The sequence below is a fragment of the Xenopus laevis genome, chromosome 1L (assembly GCF_017654675.1).
Source record: "Xenopus laevis strain J_2021 chromosome 1L, Xenopus_laevis_v10.1, whole genome shotgun sequence".
Taxonomy (NCBI): Eukaryota; Metazoa; Chordata; class Amphibia; order Anura; family Pipidae; genus Xenopus; species Xenopus laevis.
This window is the reverse complement of record NC_054371.1, coordinates 160,841,087-160,864,688: the sequence shown is the minus strand read 5'-3', so window position 1 is coordinate 160,864,688 and position 23,602 is coordinate 160,841,087. Positions and strand designations below refer to the sequence as shown.

Sequence of the window (23,602 nt, the reverse complement as noted above, 5' to 3'; positions counted from 1 at the left end):
TTTGTGTTAGGAGCTATGTACCATGTCTAATTACTGCTACCCCTATATGGCACACACTATCTCTTCACTGATGGATATACATAGGTAGACTGAGGCAGCATAAATATGTGTAATGTGTGTGTACAAGATACTTCAACCCATTCTCCATTGCTGACAAACTGCCTTGGCTTAGACTTGTGAAATGTACCAGTTTTCTTTAACCCACTCACCCTAGGCTTATACTCGAGTCAATACATTTTCCCAGTTTTTGTAGGTAAAATTAGGTACCTCGGCTTATACTCGGGTCGGCTTATACTTGAGTATATACAGTTCTTTCTTGGAACTTTTATCACTGTCCTTGATGAAGGTTCCAAGGATGACTGAAATGTTTGGATGTTATATAAATAATTATGGTGAAAGATGGAGTTCTGGTTCTTCATACATACAAAAATTATATACTGTATATATTTTCCAACATATATAACCTGATAAAGGCTCAAAAGTGGGGCTGAAATTGTAGTTCTTATGCACTAACTATAAATAAACATGTCCTTTTTTTTGCAAGTCTGTATATGACATACACACACACCCATATTTAACTGCCTGCGTGCCAATATCAATAGTCCATAGTAATACAAAAGTATAGCACAGTTCTTGATAATCAGAAAACCATGTTATTGATTATTAGCCTAAGCTTTTGGTAACCTCATGTGACCCTTGATTTATTTTCCCTTGAGAAAAGTCACAAGTGTTGACCATAATGTTGTCCTACTATTTAATATATGTAGATAAAGTGTGCTTCAAAAGCGGATTAGGCTCCTTGCAGCCCCGGGTGCAAGCCGTACCCCCTGCCAGGGCAAAGTATACATGTAGCAAATAAAGCAGCAGCACTCTGGTATTTTTGAAAAATTTGCAAAACTTTACTCAAATGCCATAGTTTTGCAAATTTTTCAAAAATACCGGAGTGCTGCTGCTTTATTTACTACTATTTAATATATTATTTTTCTGAATATCAATATCTGTGCTATACTTTTCTACTACTAGAACTATGGCCTATTGTATATTGTATATTCACATTGATCTCACTGTTTGGCAGTTTAGTAAGGCAGTGGCTATGGTTTCAATGTTGCTAAACCTCCCCTTAACACAAATACAGTTACAGCATATAAATTGTAAAAACACTCTAAACTCTACTATAGTTACACCACAACTTTCACTCCAGTTGGTCTATTTGCTGGAGGCCTCCATCCACTGCTTTGTCTCCCCTTAGCAGGGGAATCTTTGCTTTAAAGAATCTGATGTGCAGTACATTGGGCCCCCCTAAAAGCAACACAGAACACCTACAAACTAGTAGTTTTAAAATATTTTCAGTTGTGTAGGGAAGACTATATAGTAGACAAAATTAAAACTTAGCTACTGATGTTCTTATTTCTACAGAACATTTTTGTCTGATAGCCAGCAGCTGTACTTGAACTGTAAGGGACCAACTCTACCCCTGAGAGTGATGGAGAAAACTGGAGATATAAATTTCACCTGACAATACACATTTGGGGTTTCCCGTAGTTTATTTTGTCCTTCACACTTTCTGTGCAGTTGTAAATCCCCTTATTCCCCTTAGATATTTCTGTTTCCAGCAAGTGCCTAGGCTTTATATCTCAGAGGAGAGAAATGTTAAAACAGATTTTCTCCTATGCTAAATCTTCTCAGCTGCACAATTTATTTTTATTTTCATTGTTTTGCACTTGTGCTTGTCTTTAGCCGCACTTTCCAGCTTGTGCTCTGATGCAGATTTGCTGGCTTAGCTCCTGTACAACAGAATGAGGCATTATGTATCCGTATCCCTTTAGACAAAAGAAAGGTTCACAGCCATTAAAGCAGCAATTCTGCCTCACTTCTTCGCTCTTCTTCAGCTCTTTGGAGCTGTTGAAAGTAGAAAACATTTTTATCACGGCTTATAGCATTGTTGCAGCCAAAAGATAAATAAAAAGAGTTCCTGAAATCCGCCGCACATATTTTTTTTATATGTTCTGCTTTGTTTATGGTTCCTACCCCACAACAGTTGGTGCTTGTGTAATTGGTGGTTATTCTGCCATGATTCAGTCAGAGATGTACATGCATTTCCTCATTTGTATCATTCCAGGATAGTAATAAGAGTAAAAAAAACCCCATATTTTTAATAAACTGACTGAATAATATTTCCTGGGCCGAATAATTTCAAGGATGTACCTTGGCCTGGAATAATGACGAGAGCTTGTAATAAAAATAGCCTTACACTTTAATGCCTACCAATAAAGAGAAAATAGGGCCAGGGTAATTTATACAGTATTAAAGCTGACTGCATATACTGGAAAGCACGTTTTAGTTTATTTAATGCAGGATGTGTGTTTACATTAATAACATTCAAGAATTTATGCTGCTTTTAACCTGTAAGGTGCCGCTAAATGTATTTCACCCATTTATTTGTTCAACAAAATATCTGGAGTTTATTTTTTTTCATAGTACTAATGCAACCATATAAAACAGAGGAATGTGTGGCTTTGTGTCACAGGGTTTTGGCTACTGGCAGCTAGCTTGGCCTCTGTTAAAGGAGAACTATCGCAAAAATTAAAATTTAATCTAAGCTTCATCATACTGAAATAAGAAACTTTCTAAATAACAAGTTCTGACCCATTTCTGAAATAATAAAGTTAATCTTTGATCTCCCCATTCATCTCTTCATGCCGAAGTTGGGAGTCTGATTCTGAATGACAGTTAGGTCTACTGCAGTCTTTGGGGGGCTCCTTTTGCCTGGAAGATGTATTAGAGCTTACTGTTTTAAAATCACCAGAAATACTCCCACTCTACATGCAGGGTTTGTGCCAAAGTCAATTATTTTGTTAGATTTTGTTTGTCCTGAAGTCCATTTTTTGAGTAAGCTCTAACACATCTGCTAGAAAGTGGTGTCCTCCTAAAAGATATATTGGATCGGTCAATCATAATCTGAAACCCAACACCTGCAAGATGACAGAATGAAGAAAAACAGATGCAGAGAGTTATGATGTGAAGATAAACTTGATTATTTCAGAAACAGTACACCATTTTTTTTAGAACATTTCTTACAGTATTCAGTATTATGAAGCTTATATAAAATTCTCATTTTAACGATAGTTCTCCTTTAAGCATTTTTCTCTACAACTGGTTGGATAGTATTTACACTGTTCGTATGTCTCGGTACATAGATGCAATTTATGCAAATTTCTAGATACATTGACTACCTAATAATAATATTATAAGTCCATGAAGATTCTCATTCATCCAGGTCATGGTATGTCTGTAGAAATAAGTCTAATCAACTGGACTTGCTGTGATTTTTCCTTGAAGACATTTCACCAGTCATCCAACTGGCTTTCTCAACTCAGAATAACTTATTTTAAATTGAGCCAGTTGGATGACTAGTGAAACATCTTCAAGGAAAAACACAGCAAGTCCAGTTGATTTGACTTATTTCTAAAGATAATAATTTTATACTTTAATCATGTGCTGTAAGTAAACTTCCTTTCGCTGCAGGGCCGGAAATAGGCAGAAAAGGACAAAATGGTGCGAGGGCACCATTTACCTCTTCTATCTGCCTACCCCTACTCAGGGCCCTTGTCCGCCCCACCACCCACACATCACTGTTACCTGTTCCCCACCATGTCATTGTTGTGCGTACCCCATGCGATCCCCCTGTGCAATGAATGCCCATGTTAATTTGCATGGGGGGGGCAGTTGGCTGGCTGGGTTGCCTAGGGTTCCTGGTGAGCTAGGCCTTGCACTGTTTCACTATATTCTTGAATTTACAGAGTTTAATGGGTAAGTTGACACACTTTAGTGCCCCTTGGAAGTTTTGTTGATGTAATCAATATTCATATGGGTTAACATAAATATAAAAGTACAAGAGGCAAGGGAGCTGCAATCCATCAGTGCAGGCATCTCTGAGCACAGGTGCTAAGGCATAATGCTAAGGCATACTAGGTCATGTAACTACAGTATGCATTTTAGAACTACTAGGTTACCCTTATTTGATCTATTAGAGCACTAAGTGGCCTTTCACACTGACATGCTACTTTTTTATTTTAGACCTTATCTCTTATTCATTTTCTCAGTTCACCTACAGAACTAGTGGGGCTATTTAAACAGTCAGAGATGGAAAAAATGGCCACAGTTTGAAAATGTTTCCAGTTTTTCCAACTTTACACACACACACACAGGGGCCCATTTACTTAACTCGAGTGACGGAATAGAAGAAAAAAAACTTCGAATTTCGAATGTTTTTTTTGGCTACTTCGACCATCGAATGGGCTACTTTGACCTTCGACTACGACTTCGAATTGAACGATTCAAACTAAAAATCGTTTGACTATTCGACCATTCGATCATTCCATAGTCGAAGTACTGTCTCTTTAAAAAAAAACTTTGACCCCCTAGTTCGCCACCTAAAACCTACCGAAGTCAATGTTAGCCTATGGGGAAGGTCCCCATAGGCTTTGCAATCTTTTTTTGGTCGAAGAAAAATCGTTCGATCGATGGATTAAAAAATCGAACGAATTGTGGTAAATCCTTCGACTTCGATGTCGAAGGATTTAACTTCGACAGTCGAATATCGAGGGTTAATTAACCCTCGATATTCGACTATAAGTAAATTTGCCACACAGAGATATATAGGGGCCGATTCACTAACTTCGAGTGAAGGATTCGAAGGTAAAAAACTTCGAATTTCGAAGTTTTTTTTGGGCTACTTCGACCATCGAATGGGCTACTTTGACCTTCGACTACGACTACGACTTCGAATCGAAGGATTCGAAGTAAAAATCGTTCGACTATTTGACCATTCGATAGTCGAAGTACTGTCTCTTTAAAAAAAAACTTCGACCCCCTAGTTCGCCATCTAAAAGCTACCGAAGTTAATGTTAGCCTATGGGGAAGGTCCCCATAGGCTTGGCTAACTTTTTTTGATCTAAGGATATTCCTTCGATCGTTGGATTAAAATCCTTTGAATCGTTAGATTCGAAGGATTTTATCGTCCGATCGCAGGAATTATCCTTCGATCGTTCGATCGAACTATCTGCGCTAAAAGATTTTAATTCCTAGTCGAATATCGAGGGTTAATTAAACCTCGATATTCGACCCTTAGTGAGTCGGCCCCATAATGTTCCCAAAAATGTTAACTGAGTATTTTTTATATTTAAAAAAATTTTGCCATTCTCTTTGAAATCTATCACTAAAATCTGTTCACATATTAGAACTAGGCAAATCTTATTATATCCTTTGGGAAACTACACCAGAAAATTAATGATGGCAGAAAAAATCAATAGTGTAGTAAATGTTTATAACTTGGATATAGTTTTTGAAATGCTATTGAAATCAAGGGATTTACTGTTTTATTATAACACTATTGGGACACTCCTCTGACAAAATATTTCCAAAATCAACTGAAAGTGGAAATGACAAAATAATACACAATACAACAACAATGTTTTGTAAATAATTCCCCTTAGTTTCTTTTTTGCAGGCTGTAAATAGGAAATGGCAGGAGAGTTTACAGATTCAGATGTTGTTCAAGAAAGTTAGAGCCTTTTAGCCTATGACAGACATGTACACATACAACCCCCTATTTATGAGTGTTTAAGTATTTTTTAAATTCATAATTGATTGTACTACTTTTTTTTGCTTTACTAATAACATCAAGCACCCTTATTTGATGGGATAGACGACGTTGCAGAAGGGTGCTGCCTCCAGAGGACAGATATATAACATTTAGAGACCAAGTTACAACTAAACAGGACAAAGACTTGATGCATTAAACGTAGATGTAACTTGAACGACAATTAAACCATTCAAATAAAATTTCCCTGAAAAGTTTGTTTGACTGTGCCATTATACCTAATACATTTATTATATCCTTAGATGCAAACATCTAGTCATCTCACAGGTTTCAGTAGGGTAATTTCTTGAGTGCTACATTTACAACTTTCATTTTCATAATAAATATGAATTGAGTTGATTATTAAGTTTATGTTCTAAACAACAACCTTAAAGTACTCACAACTGAATATCAAGGAATATTCTTCTGTCATCCCCAACATGTATTCTCCATATACAGTCTTCTCCTTCTGTGTAGAGATCAGGCCAGTTTGGAGACAAAATGACTCCTGCAGGTGTTGATAGCTCACCACCACACATGGCTAGAACAATAAAAATGTACACATAATGAGACTATATACAAGGTCACCCACAGCACACTGGAATAATTGTTGTGTTTTGTGTATTGTGTGGGGCCTACAGTGGGGGAATAGCAAAAGAAAAGAAACAGTGCTGCAGCAGTGAAGGATAAGTTTAACCAAAATGTGAGCATTTGTAATTCTTGACTATATTAAAAACATTTTGAATAGACCTTCATTCAATCCTCAGCTGTTATAGTATTACTAACTGTTATGATTATACCTTTGTTGAATTCATTAGATTGGAATTTATGGAATAAATCAGAATTATCTGGTTTCATTTGTAAGTGGACCCATGTATGGCAGTAAAAGCTTCCATTTAGTCAGAGTAGGCTTGCTACAGAAATAGCAGCAGTATATACAGATATACAGATGGAGCAAACTTTCTTTTGACATCACATGGCACCATGTCTAAAAATGTAGCAATATTCATCTCAATGAAGAAAGATGTCACAATGATCTGTTTTAATGGAGTAATCTGATGAGGCATGATGAACCATCTGAGACAAACATGTGCTATAAACAACAAAATGAAGAAAAACCCAATAGCAGATTTATTAAATGGTTCCCCTTTTAAATCAGCAAAGGGGTGCATGGAACGGCTGCCTACTGGAAACTTGAATACTCACGCTTTAAAAAAATGTTTAATTACAATGAAAATAATCAACTTAAAAAAAAACCATCTATGCAACCACAACAGTTTGCAAACAAAATCTTTAAATTTGACCTACACCAATGCATCTGAATAGCTCTGTGCAAGAAAACCTACAGCCCCTGTGAAGATATAACTGATGTGTAAATAAATATTATGCAATTAAAAGCATTCTTTCTTTCTGTTTAAGTCACCTTGATTGTAAAGGGCAAGAGAGAAACATGTGAAATCTATCTTTTATAGCTTGGCTTCTCCCCTGACATTTAAAAAAAAACAAAAAAAAACATCTGGTCAATTAAATTTGACAAACCAGATGGAAGAGGAGTTACAGACTGTGAAGTAACAGTGTCTGTTCCTTCTAAAATCTGAAAAAAGAAAATGGGCAAGAGAAAAAAAAGCTAAGAATTTTAAACTGTTATTTTAAAGAAATGTATCACAAATTTGTCACAAATATAATTGTGATATATGAATTCGTTATAATAAAGATCTTAAATGGATCGTTCACCATTAGTTAACTTTTAGTATGTTAAAGAATGTCCCATTCCTAGAAACTTTGTAATAAGTTGTAATTATTTATATTACATTATGGAGGTTATTTATCAAAGTCCGAATTTATCTCAATATTTTCTGCTTATTTATTATTACATTTTCCCAAAAATTGCTTTGCAGGAAAAAAATCAGTTTTTCGAGATTTTTTAGGATTTTTTCATCCGATTTTCACGAATTTGACTCGAAAACTTTGTGGTATTGCTTCTTTGGAACTTCTCCCATTGACTTATATGCAACCTTGACAGGTCTGAGATGCCGGATTTTCAGATTCTGACTTTTTCATCCTCGGGGTTTAATAAAATCCGAAAAATTTGTGATTTTTTTTAAAAGTCTGATTTTATAAAAAAAATATCACAAATTTTTCGTGATTTTTGCATTTGGAATTTAGTAAATAACCCCCTATATATTTATATTATTTATATTACTATATTAGATTGCTATTTCTGTTTTGCTATATCCATCTTCTGAACAGTTTGAAGAATTGTAGAATCCCTAAAATTAAATAGTGCATACGACTTTTTGGCAATAGCGCGAACAAGCTGCCTGCCTGCATATTTTGTTTGATAATGCAGCACATCTCTATCTTATTCTGTATTACCCCACATTATTTAATATATCCTCTAACCATTCTTCAATCTGCTACTAATTCACCTTTCCCTTGTGTTCGCTACATTAATTTTCTCTCTTTTTGCTTCCTCTATTTTCTTCTTTTCTCCTGCTCTCTATGGGGCAGATTCACTAAAGGGCGAAATGCTCGATATCCTGTGTGCAACTTCGGATCTTCGTAAATTAGCATTGTCCAGGCGAATTTTCGCCTGTTAGTGAATTTGCCCCTATAACTCTCTGATGCCTCCATCTTCCTCATCTGTATAACACAATTGCACCTCTCCCTTTATCTTCTTTATGCTCTTTTTCCTTGCACTTTTTAACCTCTCTGTTTTGATGTTTCCCTTCCTAAAGGTAGCCATAAATGTAAAAATTACAATCTTTCCTGCAGCCATTTTTTTTCAATGCAGACGCACCAGAGGTGAATCATCAGATATACAGGTAGAAACAATAGAATTCTCTCCATATCTGACTGTTCAGTAGTATCACAGACAAAAGTTCGGGCGTCTTCAAAAGTGCCCAATCAAAAATTTCCAGGCTGGCCCAATCAGCAAGCTGACCGATATCCAAGTCTTCTGCTGATATCAGCTCATCTGCCACCATACATGCACTGAATATTGTACTTGTACGATATTATTGGTGCGTCTATGGCCACCTTAACTCTCCTACCATTTTACCCTGTTATCCCCCCTCTCTTATTTTTATTCACCATAATCTTTATTCACCATAATCTTTATACTTTCATTCCTCCCTTTTCTTCTTTCACCTAATTCAGGTGTAACCTGCAGTGTTTGCATTTTTATATTTTTCCCTTAAAGTTTAAGTCAGGAGAGGAGTAAAAGAAAGTGTCGGTATATGTTGGTACATAAAAAAAAATCCAGGATTCAATACTTTTGCATCCCCACTGACGGGATGTTATTTCACAGAAATTATAGCATCTTATCTTATCCCTACCCATTACAGCACTGATTATACCATTATTCTTTTGATAGCTTTTTGCCTTTTTATTTACATGTTGGTGTGGGTAACATTAAGGTTTATAGCACACTATGCAATTTCCGGTGTGAAAAGTTCATGGTAATTGCCGTGATTTTGGTAAATATATATTAAAAAATATATTATAAAAATGTATAGTAAAATTGAAGGCCATAATTGTTTATATATTCTTTAATAACAGCAATTCTTAAAGACAAAAATATCCATTATAAGAATACCCCATGTGCCTCAAACCTAAGAGTTCACTTTTGTGCAAGTTACAGGGTTTTGACCTTAGTTTAGTAGAATTTGAAAATATTATATATATAGTAGTAATAAGTACAAAGCAAGTTTCACTCAGTAGGTCCACTGCTTTATTCACGACCTGCAATGTAAACCTTCCTATAGAGATGTAATGTCTCATTTAGTTTCTTTGATTTCCTCCTAACAACAAGATAACAATTATTATTATTATTATTATTATTATTATTATTATTATTATTATTTCAGTTCCATGTAGCAAGATGTCTTATGTTCAGGTTCTTCCTCATTCACAACTCTATATACTGTTGATACTTAACCAGTTGATTTAAAATTACAACACACCAAAAATGCAACAACAAAATGAAAACAAAAGAAGAAAAACTATAGTAAACTGCATGCTAAAACTATAAAAAAAAATCATGAAACATCTTTGCCAATTAATATTTTATGCCTTTATATCTCTAAGTACATTCCATCAAGTTTATAAAAAAGTAAATATAACTTTTTGTGATCATGCTAATGCTTATTGATATACAGTATTTAGCCACTTAAGATGTTATGTCATTATGTTCTATGCAGAGCAACAAATAAAATTGGCACATTTTAAGGTTCATATACTGCACCTCTGCAAACTGGTTCTGTGTCATTCCAGTAGGGATCTTTCATGTTGATACACTCTATGATAGATGGCCCTTGCTCCAAAGAGTGACCAGGGTCACAAGTAAATTCAATCACTGTTCCCATGCTGTACGTAAGGTCTGTTGTCGTAAAGTTACCATTCTGGATGTACGGTTCATAGCAATGCCCTCTTTCGAAAGCTGAAAATATTTTGAAAGTGGAAATATTAATTATTGGTAATTAATACTTGAGATGGTTTTTCAGCTTTAATTAATGCCTACATAAATCAAGCCCGCATGAGACCCTATTTTCTTCCTGTCCCCCAACAGCCAATGGATCTTTTGTTTATATTACCAATGGATGTCTAGCATCAGTCCTTATGTATTTTCTCTTGATGGGTTATCAACTAATTTTAGCACCATTAAGAGAGATTACTTAGGCAGATTGCCTTTGCTGCCTATGGGAGAAGTCAACATTATTGTAGTTTGGCATTACTGGGTCTCTATTAAGATGGTTTATATATTTTTGTAAATCTATTTTATAATATTATTTGTTTACTCTTTACTTGGTTTACTCATAAATATAACTAACTGATATTGTAACATATCTGTCTAAGGCTCAAGTATATGTAATACACAATATTAAAATAAATATACCCAGATGCTAAATGGAATATTTTATTAGTCTATTTTCAGGTGTTTATTACAAATTAATGTAATAACTAAATTGGGCACATATTGGAGTTCCTAAAACTTGGAAGATGATATTCTTTATTATTCTCAAAAGAGGAAGTTTAGTCAAAATTGTACATGCGGTAGGTCAAATGAGGTCCAAAACTGAAAAGTATTCAGTGAAATTTTAAAGAATAGATATATGGAGAAAGTACAGGGAAAGTTATAGACAGAGCAATTGTAATTATAATCCTGAATATGAAAATGTAGGTATCTCCTGAGCCCTAGTTCAGCAAAAAAGTATTATGGAGTTCAGAGATCGGCAACTAAATTATATAAAACAAAAGGTTGAAATAGTTGTAAAGGGAAAATAGATATCCAAAGCCAAGAGCACATTAGGAATAAGAAATTAAATAAACAAAAAGCTTAATTAAAGCATAGTGTTTGTTAATGGCAGAGTTAGGAATGTGAATTTGTTTGGCTGGATGGATTGTGTTGATATATACACTAGCATAATTACATTAGAATGCGGTAGCTATTCAGATAATCAGCTTAACACAGTACACATTTTAAATATAGATTTCTGATCTAAGCCTGATTGCAATCAAGAAGTGTAGGAGTCCCAGTTCACAAGTGCATTATTTGACAATTTTAATTATCAACAGTGACAGTAAAGATTTTAATAATCATTTCAGTGGTTTAATTTGTGATCAACAAACTTTATTCTTGTCCATGAATTGTAACCACTCACATTGATAACAAATATATTTTACATATCTTAAGAAATAACTTTTCTCTATAGGCATATAGTAACATAGTGAGTTAGGTTGAAAAAAGACACACGTCCATCAAGTTCAAACTTTTAAATCTCTATATATAACCTGCCTAACTGCTAGTTGATCCAGAGGAAGGCAAACAACTCCTTTTGAAGCCTTCAATTTACCTCAGAGGGGGAAAAATCCCTTTCTGACTCCAAGATGGCAATTGGACCAGTCCCTTTATCAACTTGTACTACAATTTGTAGATTATTCCTGCTACATTCCATACCAGACACACGTGTGTAGATAATATTTTGTATTTTTGTTTTTCTGAGCCATTTGTGTTTAGGTCCAAACTTGGAGAATCAATCCAATATTATTTAGAAGAAAGTAAAGCTGTGTTAACTTGATGTTAAATCTCTTTAATATTGATATATAATATATATATCTGCTGCACTTAAAAATACATGGGCACAGTTGTTTTATTGTTATTTACCTGTGAATATATACATGTACATTTTGTCAGTAAATATTGGGGACACGTTGCCATTAAATATTATTTTAGGGGAGGTTGTACTATACATGAATGGGACCTGTTATCTATATTGCTCGGGGCTTTCTGGATAATGGATCTTTCTGTAATTTTTATACCTTAAGGGGCAGATTTATCAAGGGTCAAATTTCAAAGTGGAAAATACTTCAAAATTCGACCATCGCATAGAATCCTCCGACATTCAGCGCCGGATTCGCTGGGTGGGCGCGTTCTAGCGCCCGCCCTCACTACCACACGATGGCGCGAAATCGCCGAAGCACTGGGGAGCACAGGTGGCTGGGTGGCATGCCACCCCCAAAAATGTGCCGCCCTAGGCCCGGGCCTATGTGGCCCCGCCACAAATCCGGGCCTGCCGACATTCGAATTCAAAGTCGGAGGATTTTATTCATCGTCCGATCGTATTACAATCGTAGTACGATCGTATGATCATACTCCGATCGTACTTCGAATCGTACAATTAGAACGATTTTATCGTATGATAGTAAGATTTTCCCTCGAATATATAAAACTTACAAAATTGCTCTGGAAGGTCCCCATAGGCTAACATAGCACTTTGGCAGGTTTAAGTTTGCGAAGTATTGAAGTCGAAGTTTTTTTAAAGAGACAGTACTTTGATTATCGAATGGTCGAATATTCGAATGATTTTTACTTTGAATCGAAGTCGAAGTAAATTCGAAGTCGTAGTATCCTATTCAATGGTCGTAGTATCCAAAAAATTACTTTGAAATTCAAACTTTTTGTACTTCGAAAATTCACTTGAACTTAGTAAATCTGCCCCTAAATGTACTAAAAATTTATGTAAATGTTAAATAAACCCAATTGGCTGTATTTGCTTCCAATAAGGATAAATTAAATATTTGGACAAACTTTGGATCAAGTACAAGGTTTTATTATTACAGAGAAAGAAAAACATTTTGAAAAATTTGAATTATTTGGATAAAATGGAGTCTATGAGAGATGGCCTGCCCGTAATTGAGAGCTTTCTGGATAACATCTTTCTGGATAATGGATACCATATCTGTATCAACAAGTAAGTTATTTTAGTGATTTAATATATGATTATTGCATGCATTATGTTAATGGTTTGAATTATGGGTTCTTTCCCTTTTTCTTAGTATATTTAATTTCCATTTAATACCCCAAACTGTACACATTTATGCACAACAATAAGGGATGGGCGAATTTGTCCCGTTTCACTTTGCCAAAAATTTGCCGCAGGCGTAATGTCACTGACGCCCATTAAAGTTTTGTTGGGCAGTGAATTTTTTTTGGACACGAGACGCTGTTCAAGTCTATGGGCGTCATTTTCATGGCGAAACAAGCCGAAAAAATTCGCCCATCGCCAACAACAATAAATCTTTTACACATTCAGTTTCTTTTTCCTTATTATTTATAAGGAGCAGTTTAGGCACTCTGCACAGGAAAAAAAACATAATCCAAAGGGTTAATACACACCCATTTACAGCCAACTTTGGTTGTATATGGGTGTGTAGTAAATCTAATGTAGGGTACATGCACACAGTAGTAATTGATGCAAGTTAGGAGCTGGCCATAAACAGTTTTTGAGCTGTAATAATATTAATCCTATAGGGATTACACAAAGCTGTGCCCTTAAAGTGGAATCATTTTCCATGTATTATTCTTCAAATGATGTGAAAGTATTACGTTTGTAATATTAAATATATGTTTTCTATTATGAATGTAACTTAAAGCTTTCATCTTTCCAGTAATGTAATAACAATAGCAGAGAAATTCTGTCTTATCAAATATTCATACACATCAGGTTGCTTTTGCTGAGAAGGTTAAGTATCTACAGGATAGCTCAAGTATGTTCTACAGACACTGGTAACCTCAGTGAGAAAAAAATAGCTGAAGTTCAGACACTCTTGCTCTCCATATGACATGATATACTGTATACAGACTCAGATGGAAAGCCAGATTAAATTCTTATTAATTGCTTAGCTTTTTACAGGGATGGGTTTTATGCTCCCCATCTGCAGATCTGAAGTGTGCCAAGAACTGCATCCAACTATCAGTATAATTAATCTATTGGGGCCAAGGAGAGTCTAAATATATCACATGCTAATTTTTGTTTTGAATTTTGTACGTGTGGGTTGAGTCTGCAGTGGGCAATAAGGGCTTAAAACTGCACATTATTATTTATTAGTTTTTTAATGCTCTTTATAAGCACTATGCCTATTTCTGAGGTTTATACCCCTGGCTGTGTTGAGTTTTCTGAATATCTTCCCAGCAAGGATTTTCATATGTAAAACCGTTATAGTTAAAAATATAATGAATTAAAAAGCTTTTTGTGTATGCCATTATGTTAGGGTTGTAGAATGTTTACACAGAACAAGGAATACATATATTCTCTCGTGTCACAAGTAAGAAAGGCATATATAGTTTCAAAAACCACAGCACCAATACCATTCTGGACACCGTGCTAACACAGTAGATGTACCTTATTTGGATGGAAATAGTGACTAGGGATGGGCGAATTTAACCCGTTTCATTTCACCAAAAATTCGTCGCCGGCTAAATGTCGCAGACGCCCATTAAAGTCTATGGGCGTCAAAAATTTTTTGTTGTGTGGCGAAATTATTTTGACGAGCGTTTTTTTTTACGCACGCCGCCATACAAGTCTATGGGCGTCATTTTTTTGGCAAGACAAGGCGAAAAAATTCGCCCATCCCTAATAGTGACATAGTTATGCTAAAACAAAAATGATGATTGGATGCCACTGGATCAGCCCCATGGAAGAACAAATAGTTAAATGGTCACTTGCTGTATTGCTAATTGTTCCCTCCACATTATTTAATACCTGGTATTATATTACTCTGTATTAATGTATACCTCAAATTAAGTTGTCGGGTTAATATCCTGAGTGAATCTGAATGGTTTAGGTCAGGCCCAGGGGGAATTTAGGGGCCAGGCTCGATTTGAGTAAGTATTTATTTAAATCCAAGACTTACTCATCATGGGCGAGAATCATTTATAGATAATCATATGGGTAGACGAGCGAGAATATATAATAGGGATGCACTGAATCCACTATTTTGGAACCCCCGAATCCTTTGTGAAAGATTCGGCCGAATACCAAAACCGAACCCTAATTAGCATATGCAAATTAGGGGTGGGAAGGGGAAAACATTTTTACTTCCTTGTTTTGTGACAAAAAGTCACACGTTTGCATGTGTGGCCGGGCAGAAGGATTCGGCCGAATCTGAATCCTGCTGAAAAAGGCTGAATCCCGAACCGAATCCTGGATTTGGTGCATCCCTATTATATAAGAATATATTTATTTGATCATTTATTGTTTTTATATTTGATTATATATATATATATATATTATGCGACATAATTTAACACTCTTCTAGCTGTTTCCCTAAAGGGAAGCTTATGACTGGGTCATAGAACCAGGGAGAAGCAACCCCTCTTATGAGTTTCTATGTTGGAAAGCACTACTTGCATCCCTGCAGAAACACATACTAATAGGCTGGGCCAGAATCCAGGGAAAAAATGAATACTTATAACACTCTTAGGAGCCATAGCAGCTCAAACAGCCTAAACCTAACTACATTATACAGGATAATGCACACCCTACAAAATCTTCTTATAACTGTATGGGGGTACATTGTATGTACTATATGCTATATACGTAATTCAAATTCATTTTATCTCATAAATAACAGCTTTTGCTGATCCAATGTTATGCCCAAGAATTGAATAGCTGAGTGTTGGACAGTTTATTAACTTTTAGAAAGTAAACAAGGGTTCAGCTTAAAGCTATTTTTACTTACGGTAATCTTCTCTAAAGAGGTGTGCCTCTAAGGAAAGTACCTCAGTTTCTCACTTATAAAGAAAGTTTTGACATTACTCACAGTCCTTTAAAAATGTCACAGTCATGTTACCTAATGATAAAAACTGGTAATACGACATCAAAACTGGTAAGTCAAAACAAAGAAGGTTCCAAAGAAGAGCATTCTGGCTCTGAGCCTTCCAGTACAACATGTTCAACTTACCTTCAAAGCGAATGTTGAACCCAGGTGCATTGTTTGTCTCATCTGTAGAGAATTCGATTCTTACACACGATCCTTCACTGATCAGCCCTTCAAATGGCACTGTCTCTGTTTTGGCAGAATCAAAGAGCACTTTTCCATTGCTGTAAACAGCTAGCCTACAGAGGAAAGGAGAAAAGAAGAATCTGAGCTCCTGTGGTGCCATTAAAAGTTAAAGGAGGACACTTTTTTCTTATTTTTTAAACTAGTTTTCCTGAAGATTTATTGTTCTTTCTACAAATACCTGTATAGAGACATTTTACATCTCTCTCAGCTCTGCTGTTGCAGAACTGAAATTTTGCATGCTGAACTCAAATGATAAGGAGGGTTAAATAAAGGGTAAAACTTGATAGGGGAGCCACTGATATTCCAAGAAGGAACACATAAATAAGAGAGAAGATATAATATATGTATTACAATATATTTATATAGTAAGAAAAAAAAAAGCAGCCAGGATGTCAGCCCAGGGAAAAAAGTAATGGAGTGTCCCCTTTCCTACCTTTCCAATTTGTCCATTGGTAGACTTAGACTTGGCAAAAAGTTTTGGATTACAGCACATGCACGAGTCCAAGTATGCCCTTTTCGGAAAAATAAGTAAGATAGCAACAATGTGCTGTGCTATGTTTTTTCCTGGGCCGAGTGCTTGTTTGGAGAAAAAAACGTAGTGATTTTATTCACTTTGGACTTTCCCTGTTCTTTAATATTAATAAAAAAACTCTATTGTAGGTTACTAGAATTGCTTTGGCGTTTTTACATCCCTAAAAAGTAAATTCCGACCTGAAAACTTGATTGTGAAATATCTAATACAGAACTGTGGTAAATGTTGGTGTTTGAGAAGGGTGTAGGGACCTCAGAAGAGGATTGAAAGGATAGAAAGGGTTGCATACAGCCTCTAAACACTAGTGTGACATGCCAGGCTCATACAGTCTAGCAACTATACGTGACAGTAAAGCATATCATACATCAGTCTGTCAAAATTAAGCACAGCACTGCAGGAGGGCTTATTTAGTCAGCATGCATCTGTATACTGATAATGGCCACTATGGGGCAGATTTATCAAGGGTCAAATTTCGAATTGAAAAAACTTCAAAATTCAAAAAGATCAACCGAAATTTATTTGAAAAAAAATGTTAGTTTGTTTTTTAGCCAAATAGCTCCATTTTCGATCAAATATGTCAGTTATAGTCATATGTCAGAATAGTATGAAACAAAGTAATAGCGCATTCGATCAAATTCAAATCAAAGTTTTTCCCAAGTCCAGTAATTGACTCCAAATAGGTTCTAGGAGGTCCCCCATAGGCTAAAACAGCAATTCGGCAGGTGTTAGATGGTGAATGGTCGAAGTTTAATTTTTAAAGAGACAGTACATGATAAATTTCGATATTTAAATTTTCGTTTTTTTTCAAATTCGAATCACATTTGGACTATTCCCTAGTCGAAGTACACAAAAATTCAAATTTTCACTTCGACCTTTGATAAATCTGCCCCTTAATGTATTAAGCATTATTCATGCAGGCCTTTGTACTGATTTAGAGACACAAATAGACAATTAGATATGAAGCAAATAAACTGACTGCCACCTTGGGTTAAAATGCAACCTAAATGTATCAAAAACTGAAACTGCTCAAAACGCCATATAAAGAGGAGCAATACGGTGCTTGCGAATGTGTTAATTACCATTTGCATCTGGGGCAGTTATACTGGAAGTGATCTGAATTTGGCAGCTTGGTATAAACTGAGTATAAAAATTGAAGGGATATCTTATTAAAACATTGGAGGAATGTAATATGTTTTGTTAGAGCCAAAAATCTTCGCAAAATGTGACCAAATGGCTTTTGCAGTGTATGTAATAAAATGTTGCAATATTTTTTGCGACAAAATATTTAACAGAACTCCAAAGCAGGTGTTAACACTAACCAATGCTCAGCGATGTTATTCACCAGCAAATTATTTAGCAAAAAAGGCATTTTAAACATCGATTGTGATTTTTCATTACCGTTCCCCCTTATGTATGCTGCAAATACTTTAGCGTTCATTTATGTGCTTGAAAATGGACACACTGGAGAGCAATTTATTAAGAAACATGGTCTTGCACTTCCACATGATTGACTATGCATCCATCCTGCCTTTTATGATGAATGGTGCACAAATGCATTTCAGTTTTTGGGGACACAGAGAAGCAAACTAAATACCTACAGACCAGGTGTCAATGCCACTGTAACAGTCCAGGTGACTAATGGTGGAGAGAAGTCTGTGCAGTACAAGAATGTTAATTTTTATGTTGTTTTCTAATATAAAGGGTTTCATAAGATATTAGATAAATATAAGTAAAGATATTCTGGAGTTTCAGACACAGTTGTATGTAATTAAAGATGTAGCAGAAAGAGCTTATTATCATGAACCATTTGTTCAGTGTGGTTCATTCTTTCCATAGAAAACAATCTAAAAATGGCTACAAAACACAAATAAACATGCTTGATGATTCATTTATCACAGTTGCTGCTTATCTGACCAGAGGAATGCAAGTCGTGTCAAGTCAGATTTGATTAGTAATACTTAACCAAATATATCACATCATTTTGTCACACAGAGGTGGTTCATTTTCTGCTTGGCTAGAATAAGAGTCTACATATGCATTTTTAGGTAACCTCCATGCCCTGATCAATTATCCGAGTGTGGCTGATGTTATCATATTCTTGCAATGGTGCACATAATCCTATAGCACAGCTCAAAATGTAAAAACCCATTCATATATACTACAAATGCTATGCATTGTTGTAAAGCAAACATTTTTACAGATTGAGCATCCTAACATTTTTACAATGGTTAATTGATTGGCAGGACCTGATTAAAGTAGAAAAACAAGAAATTATATTTAGAAGAAGAGTTTATTGCCCACACAAGTTAGCATTGTACAGCAAGGGGACACAAAAGTGCAGACAATTATCTACTGACTGATTTAAACCTTTTGAAAAAAAAAATAGGGGTTATTCACAATGGCTACAATTTACACCACTCTCATAACTCACAGATGGAATCTTGCTTCTTAAGGATGCATGCAACACCTGTTGACCAACCAATCTGTTCAGATATTCAATTCCGTAGTATTTGCTTTTTTCATTTTGTCTGGGGACAACTATTTTACACAAATCCCATATTTATTTTCTTTTTTTTGCCTACCTAATTCTCACCTGTCTTTGTGGCTCAGGATAAACTTCTCAAAGTGAAGATGCAGTTTTTGCCCTGATAAGGCATCAATTGTCCAAGCACAGAAGAGGTTGTTGCTGTAGTTACTGGGGTAATTTGGTGAAAGTACTCTTCCAACTGTAGCATTTTGCACTCTGCCTCCACAAGGTGCTGCAGACAAAAAGTTCAACATAAAGTGGTATACTGTGGTTAAAGAAAGCTGTCCCATGTAGTGTTTTGATTAATGATACTTTTACGGAGAGATACATTTATACTTAACAATCTGATGAGGGGTGATGATGAAGGGATACTGACCATGCCAGTAAGGCACTGCAAGTTGATATTAGATAGATGGAACATTTGGTCTACATTCTGCAATGTCCTTCACCCTCAACAGAATTTTTGGGTTTGCAAAAAGTTTTTCATACAATTCAGTACTAGCTTTGACCCACCCACTGTTGTGCACAGCCACTATTTAAAGAGTAAACACAAACATAATATTTCTATAGGTTGCCTACAAAATAATAACCTTGCACTCACATGGGGAACAAGGCGGGACCTACCAATGCAGATTGGTTCTTTGTTGCTCCAGTGTGGTTTAGAAGCATTGACGCACGTAAGATTTTCGGAGCCCTGCAGTTCATATCCCATATTACAATGGAAATCAGCTTTTCCACCAGCATGAAGATCCATTACAGTCACATCTCCATAATCAGGCCTTCGGGGAAAGCTGCAGCTCAGCATGAAAACTAGTGAAAGGAAAGGCAGTTTATAGGAACTAGAATGACTGTGACAACATAATTTGGCAGCTTTAAGATTTAGGCTTAGCACACCAGGGAGGAAAGGATGTATAAGCAAATAACACTTCAAGTTTCCCTAGATCCAAGATGTGCCTGAAGAAACACAACACTAAGGTTTATTGCTGCACAGCTCCATAAAGAAGTTTATGAGATCAATGGACAATATCTTGTGATGAAGTTGACTTCCTCAGGGTAGATGCAAGCAAAAGCAAGAAAAAAATGTGTTGGCCTCTGACATTTAAAAGGCTTTTTGCATAAGGAACCCTATCATTTACTAAATAACAAAAAATGATTTGTATTCTAAGAATGCCTGAATATATGTCTTAAAATTAGAACAGATTATACCATCAAACAGTAAAAAAGAAAACACCTTAAAATTCTTAACGGCTCTACAATGGCAGAATTAATACATGATTTATAAGTTTGCTCACCTATTTTATCCAGCTTTGTATCCATGATATTTTTGTTCACACCTTAATCTCTTTAAACTCACTGGGGGTCATTTATCAACACTGGGCAGTAACCCATGGCAACCAATCAAATTGCTGTATTCATTGTTCTACTTCCACTGTCAATTTGCAGCTTGTTCAACAACTGTAAAATTGACCTTTTATTATATTTATTGTCCTTTTATATTCAGTAATAATAGTTCAGATTGATATTGATTCCTGTAGCACAGTTTTATATTTCTGGGCTTAATGAACTCAATAACACAAACTATAGCATTTTTAATTCAATTGCTACCCTTTGTACTCACTTCTAGGTGCTTCTGTTGCTTACAGGCCTAATTTCTGCAATGTCCCTCAAAGGTCTGGGGCAGGTGAACCTAGACCCAGCATATTAATTGTTGAGTTCACCCCTATCAATATAGCTCATAATTTGGAATGCCTAATATATCTTTTATGAATGTGACTTGTGCTCAAATGAATTCCAATGAAGGACCTAAGTAGCTGTTGATTGTTAACAGCCACATTTCCTGACCATATTCTACAGTGTATAAACAATTTAATTTGTTTATTGTTTACAAACATTACAACTGTGTCATAAGTGTTAGATAATGCAGATTGTTAATATTAGTGGCCCATATTACACAGTCAGTATTCAAAGCGTTTGTTACCAATAACCCAACTTTAAATAAATTAAATTAAATATTTCCAAAATAAAATTATTTGTTTCCTATGAGGTAGATCACCTTTACTCTGGCCTCATGAAACATGAAACTGATATTGGGATCTAAAAACCATAGAACCATATAATTGTTGCTAAATGCCACAGCTCATTAGAGTTTCTCTTAAAAATCTTTCGGTACCTCAGTACATATTCATTGTCTTTATTTTGTTCCCTTGGGTTACACCATCATATTTTTCACTGAAAAAAAAAATGTAATTTTCCCAGAATATATTGTCAGCAAATGTAAAATAACCTTCTTAGAGATGTCAAGCTTGCAGCACTGCAGCTGCTGTGAGCCACAATTCTAATCATTCCCACATAGGCAAAAGCTGGAAACAAGATGCAATTCCTTGACTTTAATATATAATGTCAGGTAATGTTCTGCACATTTTGCATTAATGTTCTACACATTTTTCATTGGACAGTTCAACGATGGTACTTGTGGTAAAGAAGACATTATAACAATAGAGAACGTAAGAGTCCTAAAATATGAAAGCTAAAGAAAATAAAGGAGAAATAAATCGGCATCAAGGGTATAAAGATGCTAATGTTTCCCCACATTTCAATATAAAATTAGTATAAAGAATAATATCGGGACTTCAGATTAACTGCTGGGAAACATACCCCCAAAAGCCAAATTATATTAAAGTATGACTTGACTTAAACAGTAAACAAGATGTAGAGGAAAAAATTATTAAAAAAAACCTCAAACATGAAGCTGCACCAAAGGATGCCAGAGTTTCATTTGATTTGCTTTTGACTATATTAACAGTTAAGTTGGTGGAAAGGTATGCGCTACTGTACCTTGTAAATTTGAGCTGTTCGATTCAGACTTTAACTGTACTTTTGCTCTTTAATACTCCTATACCATATGCCCCACCCTATACCAATCTCTAGAGCAGTGGTCACCAACCAGGGGCTCATATGTTCATGCTGTTGCTCACCAACCCCTTGGATTTGCTCCTAGAAGCCTCAAAGCAAGTTTGAATTTCTGGTTTGGAGGCAAGTTTTGGTTGCATAAAAAACAGATGAACTACCAAACAGAATCTCTTCTAGCTGCCAGTCCACATAGAGGCTACCAATTGTCCAATCAGAGCACTTACTTGGCACCACCCAGGAACATTGTTTATGCTCATGTTGCTCCCCAACTCTTTTTACATCTGAATGTGGCTCACAGGAAAAAAGGTTGGGTTGACAGGTTGGGACCCATGCCTCACTATTGTGCAGGGGTATATTAAAATAAATGCAACTCCATACAGGTATTTGGCAAATGTCATGACAGCATGAGTTTTTTCTTTTATTGTTCTGCGATAACCTCACTGATATTAAAGCTACACTTTTGAATGTTAATTAGACTGAGCTACAAGTTATAGCAGTTGGGGGAAGGCAAATTCTCTAAAACCTTTAAAGAGGTTCAATGATGAGAGTTTTCAACAGGAAAATAGAGAGCGATTTATTTTTCTAACTATAGTGCCCTCTTGCAGCACTGTCCATAACCAAGATGAATCTAGTTGGAGGGCAGGCTATAGGCTAAATGTCTTGCCTGAAGCATTTCTTGTGGAAATAGCCATACTCAAACAAGGCTGGAAAGGGTCTCTGTATTTCAGTTTTAATTAGGACTTTAGTTTGGAGAAACTGCTGCAGAAAATCAGGCAGATATTGATTTGGCAGATTTAAAACCCCTGTTGGGGCAAGGACCTCATTGGCTTGTCGATGCAGTCCTCACTTCTACTGTCTGCATTCCCAGCATTGTGATCCAATTGTTTGCCCAGCTCAATGCTTCCAAATCAAGTAAAGATGTGCTTGTTTGCAGATTTCCAGTCAGCTTTACACCAGGTACAATATGCAGAGCTAGGCCTGCTGAAAATATAGCAGCCTTTCAATCACAATAAGAGTATTTCTATACGAATATACTTATGTTGATAACTTTTAGCACTTAAGGAGACAATACGAAGAAAAACATAAAAAAACCCATAACAGTACAATGTGCTAAAGGTGTATGTTCCCGGAACAAACCTTACTTTGGTAATGTAGTTGGAAGGTCCCCATAGTATCATCCTGAAATGTCCTGAAGTGAACCGATAGACTGTTTGTTGGGCTCCGTATCACCTGACCTTCAACCAGAAGTGTTTCATTTGCTAAAACAACTAGTCCCTCCTCTCCTTCTCCTCGAATGGCTAGCTGTTCTCCTACAGAAAGGTTTACACTTTTTACCTAGATAATTAAAGGAAAAACATGTTCCATTAGCGTATGTATATATTTCCCCATTTAATATGAAATAATATCTAGCATATAATAATGATAATAATAATAATAATAATAATAATAATAATTAAAGCTAGAGAAAAGTTATTTCATTGTGTCATGAAATTACAGAGTATTGTACTATTTTAATTTACAGCACCTTCCTGTGATGATTGATTACTATAACATGTCAAAGTGCCTTGGCATGCATAGGAAGGGATACCACATAACTGACATTTATTGGAGCAACATGAATATTTTTTCCCAAATTGATTTAATA

At 35.6% G+C, this 23,602-nt stretch overlaps 1 protein-coding gene across 1 annotated transcript in view; it reads right to left on the bottom strand.

Moving 5' to 3' along the window:
* Window positions 1-23,602, bottom strand: part of sez6l.L (seizure related 6 homolog-like L homeolog) — a 210,807-nt gene that overhangs the window by 53,157 nt on the left and 134,048 nt on the right. Inside the window, exons 4-9 of the mRNA XM_041566129.1 lie at window positions 23,100-23,292; window positions 19,672-19,857; window positions 19,114-19,279; window positions 15,887-16,041; window positions 9,888-10,082; window positions 6,044-6,182 (exon numbers count right to left, since the gene is read on the bottom strand). Of these exons, the coding sequence (XP_041422063.1) occupies window positions 6,044-6,182; window positions 9,888-10,082; window positions 15,887-16,041; window positions 19,114-19,279; window positions 19,672-19,857; window positions 23,100-23,292 (1,034 nt within the window). The remainder of the gene's footprint in view (window positions 1-6,043; window positions 6,183-9,887; window positions 10,083-15,886; window positions 16,042-19,113; window positions 19,280-19,671; window positions 19,858-23,099; window positions 23,293-23,602) is intronic.